The sequence below is a fragment of the Copadichromis virginalis genome, linkage group LG13, assembly GCF_057382275.1.
Source record: "Copadichromis virginalis isolate Kocher_CV1m ecotype Utaka linkage group LG13, C_Virginalis_male_GT1.1, whole genome shotgun sequence".
NCBI classification, from domain to species: Eukaryota; Metazoa; Chordata; class Actinopteri; order Cichliformes; family Cichlidae; genus Copadichromis; species Copadichromis virginalis.
Window position 1 is genome coordinate 1,905,773 of NC_140630.1, and position 17,165 is coordinate 1,922,937.

The 17,165-nt window shown below is 48.2% G+C and overlaps 1 protein-coding gene across 5 annotated transcripts in view; it reads left to right on the plus strand.

The window, feature by feature from the left end:
• The window catches only part of ninl (ninein-like), a 28,481-nt gene that overhangs the window by 1,869 nt on the left and 9,447 nt on the right, over window positions 1-17,165 (plus strand). For 3 of the 5 annotated variants that reach the window (XM_085476861.1, XM_085476860.1, XM_085476865.1), the window contains exons 2-19: window positions 336-547; window positions 693-789; window positions 1,312-1,502; window positions 3,806-3,863; window positions 4,342-4,424; window positions 4,493-4,636; window positions 5,596-5,772; window positions 9,060-9,196; window positions 9,738-9,878; window positions 9,984-10,158; window positions 10,285-10,395; window positions 11,595-11,681; window positions 12,759-12,897; window positions 14,255-14,320; window positions 15,050-15,171; window positions 15,251-15,331; window positions 15,623-15,753; window positions 15,837-15,974. In XM_085476861.1, coding sequence (XP_085332987.1) covers window positions 365-547; window positions 693-789; window positions 1,312-1,502; window positions 3,806-3,863; window positions 4,342-4,424; window positions 4,493-4,636; window positions 5,596-5,772; window positions 9,060-9,196; window positions 9,738-9,878; window positions 9,984-10,158; window positions 10,285-10,395; window positions 11,595-11,681; window positions 12,759-12,897; window positions 14,255-14,320; window positions 15,050-15,171; window positions 15,251-15,331; window positions 15,623-15,753; window positions 15,837-15,974 — 2,261 coding nt within the window. In that variant the 5' untranslated portion in view covers window positions 336-364. Of the gene's footprint in view, window positions 1-335; window positions 548-692; window positions 790-1,311; window positions 1,503-2,991; window positions 3,658-3,805; window positions 3,864-4,341; window positions 4,425-4,492; window positions 4,637-4,812; window positions 5,122-5,595; window positions 5,773-9,059; window positions 9,197-9,737; window positions 9,879-9,983; window positions 10,159-10,284; window positions 10,396-11,594; window positions 11,682-12,758; window positions 12,898-14,254; window positions 14,321-15,049; window positions 15,172-15,250; window positions 15,332-15,622; window positions 15,754-15,836; window positions 15,975-17,165 lie in introns of those variants that run through there. The other 2 variants (XM_085476862.1, XM_085476863.1) reach the window with 2 other exon arrangements.

The following is a 17,165-nucleotide window of genomic DNA, read 5'->3' on the forward strand; positions in this document are numbered from 1 at the left end:
GTTTTTATCGTTTACTCGGTTTTCCTGGGTCTTTTCACGTGTGTTATGAATAAAGCTTCTTTTTTTCGGTACCGGTACTAGTTTTATTTTGTTGTATTTATCCGCGACACCTTAAAGGCCGGTCCGTGAAAATATTGTCGGGCATAAACCGGTCCGTGGCGCAAAAAAGGTTGGAGACCGCTGCTTTAAAGGGTCGTTCAACAAGCTCTTAAATGGAAGCAGAGAGTCTGAAGTTTAACCACTCCTGTCACTGACCTCGCTGTGTTTCAGCTGAAAGACCAAAACTACACATGAATAACTCGCTGTACTCTGCCTGACCTGTGTTTTCCCTCCAGGTGTGGGCGCCACAGTGTGATGCGTTGGCATGGAGGAGGCGGAGCACAGCCGCTACGTCTCTCAGCTGAAGGCCGAGTTCGACAGCTGCGACACGACGGCGACCGGCTTCCTGGACCGAGAGGAGCTCACGGCGCTGTGCCGCAAACTGCAGCTGGACGCTCACCTGCCACTGCTGCTCGCCACGCTGCTGGGAGAGAGGCGCTACGGCCGGGTAACTCTCTCTCTCTCTCTCTCACACACACACACACACACACACACACACACACACACACACACACACACACACACACACACACACACACACACACGCAGTATTTGTGTGGCGCTTTCAATGAAATCAAGTGTTTGTGTTTCAGGTGAACTTCGAGGAGTTTAAGGAGGGCTTTGTGGCCGTGCTGTCCCGCTCTCTGGACTTCGGGACATCAGAGGACGACAGCAGCTACCTGGAGCCAGGTGACACATAGAAAGGTGGCAGGCCTACAGAGGTCAGGGGTCAGAGGTTCATGATTGGGGAACACAAATGGATGTCAGCTGATCTCTTGTTTGGTTTCATGTTATTTATAGCGCGATGTAAACCTTAAGTCATGTGACCTTCAGGGTGTTGTGTTGGATTAATCATGGCTCTGAGGCAGCAATGCAGGTGTGAGGGCTTTTACATGTTCAGACAGCCGACGGCCGTGTTGGTGTTGCTGCGGTCGCTGACACCACAGCACACTGAGCAGCTCGTTATGACCCAACATGGTTTCAGTGTTTGTGGCGCAGCAGGACGCCGCACGAATCCTCGGCCCTCTGAACAGTTTGGATGTAGAACTGGGACAGAGAGCGCAGATAAACGGCGTCTGCAGGCTGCAGACGTGCAGGAGCTGGGTGGTCTGGTTAAAGTCCGAGGAGGATTCTTCTTTGGCACATTCTGGCTGCGAGTGTCGCAGCGGCGTCTTGCTGACCCACTCAGGCTGCTCCTCTTCCTCTCTGCAGCTGTTCCAGAGGAGGTGAAGCCAAAGTTGGTGAAAGGAGCGAAGCGTTACGGCCGCCGCAGTAAACCCGACGCCGCGCTTACCCGTGACTCAGAAGACTCTCCGCCATCCAGAGCGGAGGCCTCAGACTCGTCACCGACCGGCATCCGAAAGGCCAAACTAAGACGGGCGACGTCACTGGAAAGCGTGGAGGTGAGACAGCTAGTTTTATTTTGAAACACTGACTTCCTGTTCTTCTTTCCTTTGACTGAGTTTGAGACGCTAACCCGGCTGTGGTCTGTTTCTTCGCTGGCCGGAGTGATTAGCTTGATAAAGAATTTAAAATCATAATCAACACAAAGAAGTCACATGTTGGCACATGTCACGTCGGTCTCTGTCATCGCGTCCGTGGTTGGAAGCTCGGGCCTCGATTCATGGATTACATGAAGCCACATTATCAGACGCCCAGGTGTGGTCATGTGACTCGGTTCACTCGTCAGGATGTTTATGGCGGCTGGAGGTCTGCCTGCAATTAAAGTAATTAGAACTCTGAGCTCTGGAGTCATTTTCGAGTGGTTTGGTTGGAGTTTCAGTTAAAAACTGTGGGAACGCCCTGAATGTGGGCTTCCTGTACGTGTGAGCGTACCGCAGTGATGCTGTCTGACTGAACACCTGAAACTGCGTGTGCGTGCCGCGCTGCAGGGTCCCGCCGTCGTCCGTCGCCTGGATCTCGTGTGTCTGCGCCGGCCGAGGCGCTCGGGAGCTGCAGCTCTAATTAGAGTTTCTGGTTTTAGGTTTTCAGCTGCACGCAGAGGGCGGAGTCCCTGCAGAGGAGGAGGTTTACTCAGCTCTTTGTCACTTTGTTCTCGTGCCGTGACGATGCTGTGACCTCTGACCTCTGAATGTTTCTGCATCGGTGAGGCTGCAGCTGCGGTCTGGTTCTCACTGTGTGAAGTCAGCTGGTCTCAGGTTTCCTGCAATTCTGCAGCCGAGGCTGTGAATACCTGAGGGGGGAGGAGGAGGTTTGGCGGTTTCGGGGCGGTGGAGGTCTTTCAGGAAGTGGGATTGTGAGGAATGCGGCTGCTGGCAGACGCTCCGCTGGTTTGGCTGCTGCTTCTCACTTTTAGTTTTTGCTGACTGAGAATGTGAAACAGCTTCAGTGCAGCGGCTCTGCTGCGGGAACACGACTCCACCTCTTCTTCTTCATCACTTCTTTACACCAGAGCCACCCTTTCCTTTCTTCCTGGGTTTGTCTGAGGCATTGGACAGTTTTTCAGAAGGAAATGGTCTGACTGCAGTCTTCACCTCGAGTAACTGACTCTCTGCGGCTCACTTTGGTGCTGGAGAGGTGCCGAGTATGGATTTGGACTTTGTCCCTCCAGGCTGGGGCAGCGTCGTGGTGCCTTCAGTTTTGTCCTCATGCTGTACCTGAGTTTGCAGACACACTGGCCTCTTTCATGAGTCCATGTGTTTCCTCCTGCACTGATCAGTGGAAGGCCTGGAGACTGGTCGGCGACCTCTCACCAAACACGTTTTCACAGTGTGACCACAGCTGTGGTGAATCAGTCAGTCTGCATAAGAGGGTAAAATGCTGAGAGTCAGACTGACACAGTAACAGGAACATCAGAGAGTTTTCATTTGGATCTGAAACAGAGCACGTGTCCCACGGGACATCATGGCCTAAGCCCACAGAGCAGCGCCCACAGAGCAGCGCCCACAGAGCAGCGCCCACGATCCTGTTTGCATGTCTATTTTTAAATCTCAGTAGAACTGCAACCAAATAAGCGAGAGCAGGGGTCTCAAACTCCAGTCCTCGAGGGCCGACTGCAGAGCTGAGCAATGACAACATCAGCAGCTGGATAAAGGTTTCCAACTGGTCCTTCAACTCACGTGTTCTCCATAGTAGCAGAAATGCATAAAAATGAGGCTTTTATGAAAACACTGAATAAAAATGACTTCTTGAAAGAGAATAAATGTACAGTTCAGTATACGAAGTGTGTTTGACTGGCAGAGATGAGCCATGGCTGAACGGGACTCACAGGCCTGAGTGTGCACTTCAGTCAGAATTATAATTTATTATTTAATTTATAATTGATATAATCTCTCTGTGTCTGTCAGTGAAACTGTTTTTGCAGAGAGTCCATCACTGGACTGTGATGGATGTGAAGCTGATGGCAGTACTTCAGCTGTGCAGCGATCAGCTGATTCTGAATGTTTTTGAAGATTTCTTCATCGAATATTTAAACATTTTAATCTGCGAGCAAAACACGTCCTAAAGGTCCTGATCTAAAGGTCCCGTCCCGTGAATGTCCCGATGGACGAGGGTTTACACGCTAAGCTCTTCAGCGTGACAGTCAGGAGTGTGCACGTGAGCACGCACACACAAATATATAACATGCTCAGTGCGGCAGAAGTAACGACTGCTCAGGAATTTTTTCCAATAGCTGTTGGCTTCACTGTGTGTGTGTGTGTGTGTGTGTGTGTTGCAATCACTGACCTTCATGTTTTCACTGCAGAGCCTGAAGTCTGACGAGGAGGCAGGAAGTCAGAAGGAGACATCCTTTCAGTGTAAAGGTACCGCCACGTCCTGTCGCTGGAGTTTAATTATTATTAAACTCCAATATTATTAATTATTGGAGTTTTCTTGCTGCTGTTGGTTCCATACACACTCGCGCACGCACACTCGCGCACGCACACACATCTTGTTGCTGAACGTTTCCCTTCTCTTTGTTTCTGGGTGTTTTTATTCTGACGTTCAGCAATCGTACTGCACACCGTCACTTGGTGACAACTTCCTGTTTGTACATTTGTCTTCCTGAGTGATAAATCTGTCTTCATAGTTTATTTATAGTTATTTATTTTCTTTTTACCAAAACTGTGTTCATCAAAGTTACATACCGACGTGACAGGAACACATCTCAGCAGCACGGTGTCCACACACCGCGACGGAGTGCGCTCAGATGTAGAGATGAAAGTTTAGAAGCTTGTTCTCAGCAGGCCAATGCAGGAAGAACCTCCGTGTTCAAGCTCAGGTTCACGTGTCTGTCTGCAGGTCACCACCAGGGGGAGGAGCCAGGAGGACACGCGCTGATGCTGGTGTGCGAACACCTGGGTCTGCAACACCTGCACACTGAGGTGAGGTGTGTACCGTCGCCCTTTGTGATGACATCAGTATCTGTATTGATCTCTCTGCTCATAAACAGGAAGTGGACGTGCTGCTCAGGAAGTTGGATCCCGACCTAGACGGCAGGGTCAGCATTAGGGAATTCAAGAAGGTGCTCTGTGGCTCCACCCCCATCACCTGTTCCACCCCAGTACGACAAGCTGACCTGAGAGCGCCACACAAGGTGAGGCGCACACGTTCAGAGAAGAGTCTGCAGCCGAAGTCAGAGCTGCTGAAATACTCCACGAAAGAAAATGAGGTCACTGCTTCACCTGTGTCAATAACTCCGCCCCTCAGACCTGAGTGACCCTGACCTTGAACGTCTCACTGCTGAGATAAAGACTGTGAGCTTCATTAAATTACTTAACATTTTATTTCAGTGTCGAATAAAAAAGGAAGAAGCTGAATATTAGAAATAATGTCAGTCAGATCGATGAGCTGTGTTTAGAGTGAGAATGTCCCAGCAGCTCCTGAACGCAGCACCGCCCTCCTTGCCTCCTTTCAGCCAGTCAGGAAGCTCTGCGCAGCTGGAGCTCATCAGTCCAATCAGCTGTGGTGGCTGCAGGTGAGCAGGTAGTAGTGCACACAGACAGGTAAAGGCCATCGTGATCACAGGCTGCGAGGATGGAGAGGATGAGCGCTGCCGCCGCCACGTGCTGCTACAGTCAGGTGACTCAGACTGAACCCAGAAACTCTGAGCAGTTAGATGTGCTCTTATTTTGAAATGTAGGCAGAACGAGTGAGACTCGCTTTCCCAAAGATCTCATACAAATGAATGCCTGACCCTGACCATAACCTAACACGTAACACTGAAACTAAAACCACATTTTGAGTCTCAAAAATGCCTTCAAACTCGTGGGGATTTTGATCCCCATGAGGGCTGTTTGTCCTCAAAAGTATAGTAAACTACCAATTTTTGGCCCCCATGAAGATGTTAATACCCGTCCACACACACACAGATGTGCGTGCGTGCGTGTGTGTGAGGACGTTGGTGTGTTTCAGGCTCGCCTTGAAGCTAATCCAGATTAATGGTTAGGGCTGCGGCAGGCGCTCCTCTGGAGTCTGGTCCTGCGTTGGGCTTAAGCTGCTCTGTCTGCGTGCCGACCTTTGAACCTGGACTCTGTGTTCTGCTCCTCCATGCAGCCTCGGGAGGTGTCAGAGGAGCACTCGGCCCGCTCCGCCTCGCCCTCCCTGCTGATGGCCACCGTGGGTCAGAGGGTGCTCAGCCGGCTGGACGACGGCTCAGGATGTACGAGCCCCGAGCGCGTCGCGGCCCTGTGGACGGAGGAGGGCATCGGGAACAGCCGGGACATCCTGCAGGTCAGAGCTGGGCACAGGGCAAAGAGCCCGTTCTACCCTCTGATGTGTTTTTGTGTTAATGTTTCTGTGAGCGTGTCGGAGCAGCCTCTGCTCTGTGGCTCGTGGATCAGTTTAGTCTTTACTGACTCAGTTTCACAGAAAATCAAACGGGTCGCTTCCCCCTCCTCATCTTCGCTCATTGTTTCCTGTTTCTGGCTCTTCTTCTGTGGTGGATGTGACTTAGTGTTGATGTGAAAATCCTCGCTCTGGCTGTGTCCCAATCCAGGGTCTGCACGCTTGAAGTACGCGCACTACGCGTACTACGTACGGTGCGTACTATAAGTACGAGAAGTGCGGAAGTGAGAGGCTTGTGAAATGGGACGGTCTGGCCTTCGTTGCGCTGTTCAGGTTGCCTAGCAACCATGATACTAACCGCGAGAAACGTTTCATACAGCTTTGTTTGACAGAAATGAAGGAGAAAAATGTTTTGTTGGTCATTCATTTTTGTCATGACATCACTTTAGCTGAGTATCTGAGGCTGAGACCACAGGACTGTAAAACATGATTGTTGGGCTTCATTTCTGTGCTGAACAGTCATTTAAGATTAGTTAGTAAATAACAATTAGCTAATGTTGTTCATGAGACTAAAGTCATCTCACTGTGGTAATGTAAATATAATATGGCCAATATTATAGTATTGTCAGATTATACTCGTATTGATATTGAACCGTTCGATACAGTGCTTTCGGTTCAGTACGCATATGTATGGAACAATACAACATTTTTAATTTACTTTATCAATTTTCCTTCTGACGATGCTGTCTGTGTTGAGCGCTCAGTGGATCTGCGTTCGACTACTCCGCCTAGGCTGCACTGTCGAGCGCAGATCCACTGACTGCAGCGCAAGCTAGCGAGACAGAAGCTAAGTTCGTTGCAACATGGCAAATTGAACCTCCCCCACCCTCATTCAGATCTGGCCTTTGGAACTATTTTGGTTTTCATGTGACGTATGACCCTGAAGGTAAGCGCGTCATGGACTAAAGTAAAACAGTATGTCGGATGTGCCATGCAATGCTCAATTACATGGTGGGAGCTAGTGTGTTAGCGCAGTTAGCTCGTTAACGTGTTGGCCGTCCAGCCCCACGCACGGGGCGATCCGCAGTAGCTCGTTAACGGAGATTTGCCGTGTTGTGGCGTTAACGTCATTTCAGATTAACGCTGACCGCACTAGTGGGAACACAACGAATATGACTGCACATTTACGCCGACATCATCCTAGTGCAAAGACAAGTGGAAGCAGACAAAAACAACAAGCACGCATGCTACAAACTTTACCCGAGTCATTTAGACAGCCGTTAGCACAGGATTCTCCTTATGGGGACCTGATATGTTTAATATGCTGCTGAGAATATAGCCCAGAAGAAGCGTATAGTATAGCTTTTATTTTGGAAAGAGACATTTCTCTGTAATACACTCTCTTTTCCAAAGATGAGGGATTTCTCCATCAGATTTATTATTTTTATTTTGTTGTTTCAGCAACATTAAATTTAAAAACTGTACTTTTGAGTTCAAATATATATTTATAATTTTAATAAATGACAAATTTTTTTTTTTTTTTTTTTTTTTTTTTTAAATGACATCAGAAACAGCAGTATGCGACATTACGTGATGGCAGAGCTTCAGTTCATCCTTTGTCATTTTTTTTTTTTTTTTTTTTTTTTAATAAATAGGACAGGGGGAATGAATGAGAGAAAGAGGGGGAGAGAAAGAAAGAAAACCAAAGGGGAGAAGAGACGGTGAGAAGGGGGGGGAAGAGAGAGGAAAAAAAAAAAGAACTCCTGGGTCACCTGTATGGAGAAAAAAAAAAAACAAACAAACAAAAAAAAACAAAACAAACAAAACAAAAATAAATGACAAATTAAAAAAGCATGAACATTTTTTTTTGTATCGAAAAAATATCAAACCGTGACACCAAAGTATCGAATCGGTGATGTCGGCTTAAATGTGCAGTCATATTCATTGTGTTCCACTAGTGCTGTCAGCGTTAATCTCGTTAAAATGACGTTAACACCATAACTCGGCAAATCTCCGTTAACGAGCTACCATGGATCGCCCCGTGCTCGTTAATGTGTTGACGCTGTCCAGTGGGGCTGGACAGCGTCAACACATTAAACCCCAGACATAAAACCCACATGGTGTGTTGTAAACTCTGTTTGTGTATGTATGTGTGCGTGCATGTGAGTGAGTGTGTGTGTCGTAACAGTTAAAGCACTGTGTGTATGTCTCTGTGTATGTGACTTTATGACTGACAGGAAGTCACATACATATATTCTAATTATGTTTTCATTTACTCACATAACTCATTGAATTTAATTCAGTTTTATGTAGCAACCAAACACAGCTACAGTCGCCCCAATTGTTTTTACTGTCCGACAGTACAGACCAGAGCAGGGCGATATGACCAAAAATATTTATATCAATATATACATTTGAAAATTTGCGATAACGATATAACTGACGATATAATCGACACGAGACAAAATACTTTACAACTCCTCAACTTTATTAGTGCAAAACAAACATCAATGTATTTCCACTGAAACAAGCAGCTGTTTTTTATCTGCATTAAAGTTATATAAACATGTAACAGTGCAAATGCAAACTCCTCACTGACAGTTTAACCAAAAGGCATTTCCAGTGGAAACTGGCCGACACATCCTCAGCATAACCATGTATAATATCCACACAACTTAAAAAGAGGTTATACACACACAATACGGTAACATTATGTTGAAGCACAGTACGTATCACTCCGCGAGGCTCCGCCTACGATGCCATAATGCTCCGACAATCCATCAAGCGGTGCGACTTCGTAGCTCAGCAAAGTCGTACTGAAACATCTGACAGATTTTCGAGCGCCGTGCACATAAAATCATTTCAAGGTCAGTAAACACAACCAGAGTTCATACATAAGGCACACGGGATTATAAGGGGCTCTGTCGATTTTTCAGAAAATCTTGCTGCAGCATTTTGGATCAGCTGAAGGCTTTTCAGTGAGTTTTTAGGACTTCCTGATAATAATGAATTACAGTCGTCCAGCCTGGAAGTAATAAATGCATGAACTAGTGTGTGTTATCTGGCTTCATGGACAGATAGAGCTGGGTGTCATCTGCATAGCAGTGTAAATGTATGCTATGTCTTCTAATGATTGTTGAACTGAATCATGTGACCTGAGGCGGGCTCAGCTGGACAGATGTTCCTGATAATGGCGTGTGAGTGAGTGACTCCAGCTGTGTATGTCCCTGCAGACTCTGGACTTCCCCTTGGAGGAGCGCCTCAGTCTGGCAGATCTGACGCTGGCGCTGGACAACGAGCTGCTGGTCAGCGGGAACGGCATCCACCAGGCGGCGCTCATCTCCTACAAGATCGAAATCCAGCACCTGCAGTAGGTTTGATGAACTTTCCGAGGAAACACGGGGCGCTGCTCAAGGCGGGGCTGGAGCAGCGCCCCGTGCTGCGTCTGCAGGTCCTTTAAAAACTCACATTTGCCTGTCACACTGACAGGATTTAGTGTCCTGTGTTTAACTTTAAATCAGTTGTTTTTGTGCTCGTGCCTCATGTCGCCTCATTCCTACATACAGCACAGCATTTAGATGTCACAACTCCTCCCTCTCTCTCAGACTGAGATTTCAGGGGCTCATCTGAGGCTCAGTTACATTCTGTGCTAAAATCAGAAGAGTTTAGCCTCCTCTGAGCCTCCTCAGACAGTCCTGTCCTGGATTATTGATGTCTCCACTGATAATGACCTGTAATAATCACAGATTGATCTGGTATGTTGGGATTTCTGGGAGTGCTCTGAGCTTCAGTCTGAAGCTCTTGGTAGCTGTTGGCGACAGTGATGTTTGTGCTGCTCTGACCTCCGCAGTGACGGAGCAGAGCTCTGTGACGAGGAGCTGAACCCTGAGCTCTCTGTCGTCTGTGTTCAGGGAGGTGGCAGAGCAGGCCTGCAGGGAGCGCGACAAGGTGAAGGCCGACCTGGAGCGGGCCGACCGCAGGAACCTGCAGCTGGTCAGAGAGGTGGACGACCGGCACGCCAGCATGGAGACGCTCAACCAGAGCCGGATCAGGTAAGGGTCGGGCTCTGTGCCTGCTGCGCTCTACACTGATAGCACGATTGCCGCCGTGTGCACGGGTGAGACGCCGGTGCTGATGAGCCGCTCTGTGATTGGCAGGGACCTGGAGCAGGACTTCCGCGATAGGCTGACGGCTCTGCGCAGCGAGACAGAGCAGGAGAGCGAGGCGCTGCTGCAGCACATAGAGCGAGAGCGCGGCGCTCTGCAGGAGGAGCTGCAGCTGCTCAGAGCGCAGGAGGCGGAGCTACAGGAGGAGCTCTGCAACGCCGTGCAGGTGTGCTACACCGCTTCTCCTCTGTCATGTTTAGTCACAGGTCCCGATCAGGACGAGCAGTTTGTGATCAGATCGGTTATTGAAAATCAAGAGGCGTGAAGCGCTGAGCGCGTCCTGTCGTTTCAGGAGAACGGTCGTCTGGAGGAGGAGCTGAATGCTGTGAAGATGAAGCTGACTGAAGCCGAAGGCTCAGCGAGGCGACTGCAGAGAGACCTGGACCAGATGCTGAGTGACAAGGTGAGCAAAGAAAGCCTTTACGCCGCCGCCGAGGTTAAACGCCAGGTTACGGCCAGAGCTCGGTCTGACTCACAGCGTCATCAGTCGGCTCCGTTCTCACGCTGTGCGCCTCTGACACCTAATCTTACGTCACGCGTCCCAGAGTTTATCTGTTCTTCTTCCAGTTTTGTCGTTAAACGAGCAACAGCAGCTCCCGGCTGTAATGAGGAAAAAATGTTTTCAGCCAGCAAACTGTGACAGAAGAGTTTGAAAGTCTTCCAACTTGTTCAGCAAATTTATCAGATTTAAAGACGGGAGCAGGAGTGAGGCGTGAAGGGAAAGGAGGCGGAGTTTACCTGAAGTGGGAGAAACGAGTAAGACGGTGGAGAGTGGGTCAGCTGCTGCTCCACACTCCGTGAGACTCGCCAGAGGTGATTGGATCGCTTCTGTGATGTCACAGTGAAGATGAGCGGGTGACCGCCACTTCCTGCACCTCGTCTAGCAATCTCACGTGACCTGAGCGCCTTCAAAATAAAAGCTGCAGGTGACTACAGCGCGAAGCTGGTTGGTGGTCTCTACGTGGATCGCGACTGCAGATGAAGCATTTCCTCCTCTTGTTTTCAGACCTTGTTCGGACTCAGGGCTGGATTCAGACGGCATCACACGGAAAATTAAAAACGTTCACGAACAGAAAACCTGATGACCAGAGTTCACTGATTGTAATTTTAAAGGTTGTGGTTCAATCATGAACTTACTGCTGGTGAAGTATTCCTTATAACAGCCGTTAGTATCAAAGCTAATATAATGAATTACAGCTTTTATTTGTTTGACTGTGGCGCCCCCTGCAGTACCCCTGCAGTACCCCAGTACTCTGGGTAAGTGACCCAGGACACAGGTGATCTGGGTGACGTGATGCACGGAAAGAAAAGAATGCATTTCCATAACTAGATCACATGTAGCAGCTTTAATTCACACACCTGACAGCGCTGTTAGCGAGGGATGTAAGACGCGCTACAGCGAGACGCCAAACGTCAGACCATAAACTCTGATGTGTGGGTGTGTGCATGTGTGTCGCTGACACACTGCAGCTGGTGTTGGGTAACTCCAGCTTGTTTCTGATGAATGATTAATGAAGCTTTCCTCTGACTTGGTTTCTCCGTGACTTTACGTTTCAGTTTAAGCAGCTGATGATCGACTGACTGCTGTTTTTGTTTTGGCAGTTTGGCGGTTTGGACCCGTCCAGCGTTGGTCTGAGTCACGAGGAAAGATTGTCTGAAATCATCAAAGAGTACGAGCAGCAGTGCCGGGTAAGACCGACCGCCTTAAATTGTCACGCTTTTATTTTGAAGGGCACGATGATTTTGCAGAAACAATCTGTTTGAAGCACATTTCATTTACAGACCTGAGTGTTGGTGTGGTGATGAGGCAGCGGTCTGCAGCTTTGAATGTAAGCTGTGAAGTGTTGGACTATGTGTCCTCTCAGCCAATCAAACGCAGGCAGGCAGCAAACGTTAATACTGAGGCCGTGTAGAGACCACAGCAGGTAAAGGCTTCCCAGGAAACAGATGACAGGAAGTCCTTTCAAATTAAAATGTAATTTTAATTACACATACAGCAAATATAAACTAGAAAGTGCATTTTTTGAAGAAACTGCAGTGTGAATGCTGAAATCTGAATGTATGCACTGAAATGAATTAATTGCTGAATTTTAAGTTAAAAAATTTGAATGAGATAAGAAAACCGAATTTAATCTGACAACAAAGGTGCTGAACTGCTAAACGTTGACGTTTACACAGAAGAAGAAGTTGGAAAAAAGCTGAAAATGTTTTAATTGTAAATTAGAAAAACCTAAGAAATGAGAAAAGAAAATTTAAAGTCAGAAAACATCTGAATGAATATTAAAAGTTCATATTCTTTTTACTCATTCAGTGATTCAATGTGATCCCTCCACTTGGATCCACACAGTTTAAAACGTTCACATCTCTGAGCTTTGAAAGACTCGGTGTTGGAAAAGAACAACGATGGTGACGTTGAGGGTAAAATGATGGCTGTAACACTGTGGACACAGCAGCAGTTGAAAGAGAAGTGTTTAAGATGAATCTTGGCAGAGTGAGGTCGTTAGGCAGGCAGGTGTGAGCCTGGTTGCCAGAGCATCTCTGCTGCTGAGGATCAATTCATCGAGTCACCAGCCTCAGGGGGGCAGCTGTAAAAACAGCTGTTTGGACATCATCCTGTCACATGTGCATTGCAGCCAAACAGCTGTTTCCTCTGTATTTGCATGTAGGCAGATACAGGACTGTGTGTGTCAGCACTGAAAACGTGTGTGTGTGTGTGTGTGTGTGTGTGTGTGTGTGTGTGTGTGTGTGTGTGTGTGTCGCGTTCAGGAGCTGCAGGACAGAAACGATGAGCTGAGCTCAGAGTTGGAGCTGCTGAAGAATCAGAGGAGAAACAGGAAGTGCAGACGGCGTGCTGGAGCCGCCAACGTGCTGAGCTGGAACCAGCAACACTCGGAGTCAGACTCAGGTAACACAACGACACACAAATACACACAAAAGCTCCTGACACGACAAACCCGTTCAGCCTCTAGGCTTTGTGAAAAACAGCAGACAGACGCACTAAAGTGAACCCGTTCCTGTCAGGAGAGGGCGCCGCTGTGCCTGAATCCAGAAAACCGTCCAATAAAAACGCTCGATTCACATTGGGGGGGTGTGTCCAAAGGCTGCGTCCTCCTGAGGCCGCATCTGTAGGCCGATTACGTCACAGCGACGCGCCGAAGGCTGTCCAAATTCGTAGACTCCTCCGAATGCAGCCGACAAATGCATCCTTCATTTCCCCAGATTTGAAGGATGGGTCGGGTGTGTCCTTCGTGGCCCACCATATCCCAGAATTCATAGCGCAGCCCAGACAATTTCAGTTTCTAACAATGGCGGCAGCTGCTTAGCTTTAATATTACTCTTATTATTCTTTCTGGGTCACAAAATAAACTTTTAACATATTTTCGGGAGAGAAAGTAGCTGTGCAAACATCAAATATCTGCTCAGTTTATCAAGACACCACATATTTGCAAAAGTGCTTCGATGTTTTCAGACACGTCTCTTACCCACCAGCTCGATAGCTGACCCAGGACAACAGCGAACTCCCTGCACATAGTTGTCAGGCCCCCCCCCCCATGGTCTTCGCTACTCAGGTTAAACATGATATATGAGTCACTTGGATAACTTAAAAATGTTATTGTTGGGCTTTTTCAGTGTTGTGTTTGTTTGTGAGTAAATCAGTTTGGCTGAGATTGAAGTTATTAGATTAGACAAAATAAAACTTTATTAATCCATCGGGTGGTTTTCACACAGCTGAATAAACGTCAAACAGAAAACTGATTAAACAGAAGTGTGAGACGGTCGAGAGTTTATTAAACTCCACCGAGACGCAAATTCAAAGGTCTTCTGTGGACCCGGCCCACGTAGACCACGAAGGCCGGGTCCTCAGGGGGACGCAGCCCATGAATTTGGACACAGCTATTGATGTCAAAGCTGACTGCTGGTTGCTCAGTTTTATCTCCTCTAATCAGACGCACAAAAACTCTCACGAAAGTTTGTCAGACACAAAAATGAGAGAGAAGCAAACAAACGTCCAGATCACCGATCGGTCGATTGGTTGGTTCATGTTTTCTTGTCTGACGTGAACATGAGGCTGTAAAACCTGCTGAGAGACTTTAACTGGATTTACAGGTAAGGTGTGGACACGCCCACACACAGACCCACAGGTTTCAGTCTCGGTGTGAATTAATCATGTCTCTTGGTAAGTGTGTGTGTGTGTGTGTGTGTGTGTGTGTGTGTGTGTTCCGGTTTCTCAGAGCTGATTTGGTTTTTGTGTTTTTGTTCAGACTCGGACGTGAAGCACTGCTCGTCTCCTCGGGTCAGGAAGAAACTGGAGCCGGCTGATAAAGCAGGTGACACACACACACACACACACACACACACACACACACACACACACACACACACACACACACACACTCAGTCACACAGGGCTGTATGTGATTGGCTGAGCCAGCCTCCTGAGACTTCCTGTGATTACTTAGTTACTCCCACTCGTTATACTGCTCGTTACATGTTTCATGTTTCTCTGTAAAATGAAACGCGCTGTCTCATAATCACCATTTAACAATAAACACCTGAGGCTGCAGCCCCACACACACCAACACACGTGACCTCACTCATGTATGAACACAAATCAGACATGAGACTTCAAAGCGGTCGTCATGGTGATTCTACTGTAGAAATATGGACAGGTAGAAACGGAGGCTCATCATCTGTCACCTGCTGAGTTCAGCAGCAGCTCACTTTATCACGGTGCTGGTCTGGGGTCAGCATTCACTCGGCTTTAGCGTCACTCTGGGTTCTTGGCTAGCTGCAGTATGATGCAGTTGTTTCAGTCCTGGAGCAGTGTCCGCTTCACCATCACGCTCTCGTGCAATAAAACTCAAAGTTACGTCCACGCTGACCGTGTTACTGTTCTCCTCCAACACCTGGAATCAGCTGATCGTAGCCAGAGTGCAGGAACCTATAAGTGGGATCGAGCAGGCAGGCTAACGATTCCAAGGAACTCGACTACGGCAACATGCGAACCAAAATTTTGATTGGAGCCCCGCCCCCCTCTCTCTCTCTCTCTCTCTCAGCTCTGTGCTCATTGGACGACTCGGGCCCGGCCGTCAGCATCCAGACTGAACTGGCCCTGGAACAACTGAAGCAGAAACACGAGGAGGAGCTGCAGCAGCTCAACATCCAGCTGGAGACGCAGGTCACACACACACACACACACATCGCACGCAGTGTGTAGCCTTCAGACCATGACACTTGCTCCTCCTCCTCCTCCACAGATGAACTACTATGAGCGCAGCTTGGAGAAGATGAGGCAGAGCATGGAGGTGGAGCGGAAGGACATCTCTCAGGCCTTCAAGGTAAGGAAGGTGTCGCACTAAAAGCTGTCGTACCAGAAACAAAGTTCCTGCGACGGGACACCGTCAGAGACGGCTGCAGACTGCTCGTCTCTGACGTTTCCACTTTTGTTCAGATGTCCCAGTTTAAAGGAATGGAGTCCTGCTGGTTCCCAGTATCCCTGCTTTCCTCCTCATTTGAACTGAACTTTAAATCCACGTCAGGACGGTGCTGCAGCAGGTGCAGCAGGTGGAGCTGAACCTTGGAGGCAGCTGAACTTAAATTTTCTGGTTTTATTCTCACCTGTGTGTCAGCTGGAGATCAGCGAGCTGGAGGAGCAGAAGTCTCAGGTGGAGCAGCAGGTGAAGCAGCTGAAGGAGACCGTGGACAAACTGCAGACTCAGATCCAGCACGGAGGAGGGCGGAGCAACGAGCAGGAGCGCAGGTAACGTTACCTGTCTGAGGATTTGTACCTCAGGCTGTGGGACCCGCTCTGTTTCTGACCTTTGACCCCGGTTATGCTCCCAGGATGCAGCGGGAGCGCGCCGAGCTGGAGCAGAACTTCGCCAGAGAGATTGGTAACCTGGTGCAGCGGCTGAGCGCTGAGAAGGACCAGCTGGAGGCGGAGCTGAAGCTGAAGATGGATCAGGAGGTGATGCTGGTCAGGTGGGTGATGACCTCATAAAAATGTCAGCGGAGGTGTGATGATACCCGATGACATCATCACTGAGTGCCGACATGTAGCCTGACCCTGCATCAAATGTTTAAACCAATCATGAAGCTCGACTCTTTACCTGAGTCTGTCTCACACGGTCGACACTCCACCCATTCAAACCTCACACTTAGTTTAGCAGCCTTCCTGTGACTATCAAAATAAAACCTCTGAGACATAAAAGCTTAGGCCAGGGGTCGGCAACCCGCGGCTCCGGAGCTGCATGCGGCTCTTTAGTCTTTATTTTGCGGCTCCGGGTGGTTTGGGAAAATAAATTAGAAGTATTTAACTGAAGTGTATTTTATTTGTTTGTTTCTTTTTTACCTTGTAGTTCTAAATTGTTAGATTATTGTGATATTGAAATATAAAAATAAAATTATATCTTATTATTTTTTTTCATCGCTCAAAATAAGCATCACACTCGTGGAAGCCGGTGTACCCGCAGAAACGCCGTGCATTTACCGAGACTTTCAACCCCAGGTAGGCCAATTATAGATCTTGGATCCACATTATGTCAGCAGCTCCACCGTGAACTGTGTTAAAAACAAACACGCTCACGCCTCACAGACGACAGCTTACAGTCCTGTAAAGATGAAGTGACTTCGTACAGCCCCGACCTGCAGACGCTGTGCGCAGAGGTTCAGGAGCAGAAGTCCTGTTGTAAACATATCACGGCAGACCCGACGATGTTTGCATGAACACGCTTTTCACACACTGTTGCTGTACGCACACAGCCGGCTGTAGCTTTGCAGCTCACAGCCCGACACACACCAACACAACAGCAGAGCGAGCACAGACGTAAAGGCGGCGAGGCGTGATTGCGGGTGCCGCTCAGATGAGTCCGCCCCCCCTGTAGCGGCGCTGCAGACCACGCCCCGCCACACACATTAACCAGGTAAAATACATATTTATGCAGAATTTTGCAAATATCTATTTTTCATTTTTCAGCAGCATAGAGCTTATTTCCAATTATTTTTTAAAAGTCAGGTCAAGGCTCCAAAAGCACAAAGGCAACATGAGGGGGGCTCACAGCAGCTTTTGTTTGCTGGATCATTTTAGTTCAGCTGGGTGTCTTTACTTTGGTTATATTTCTTCAAACGTGTTCATTACATAAATAAAATGTAATTTTCTCTGTAGCACTTCAT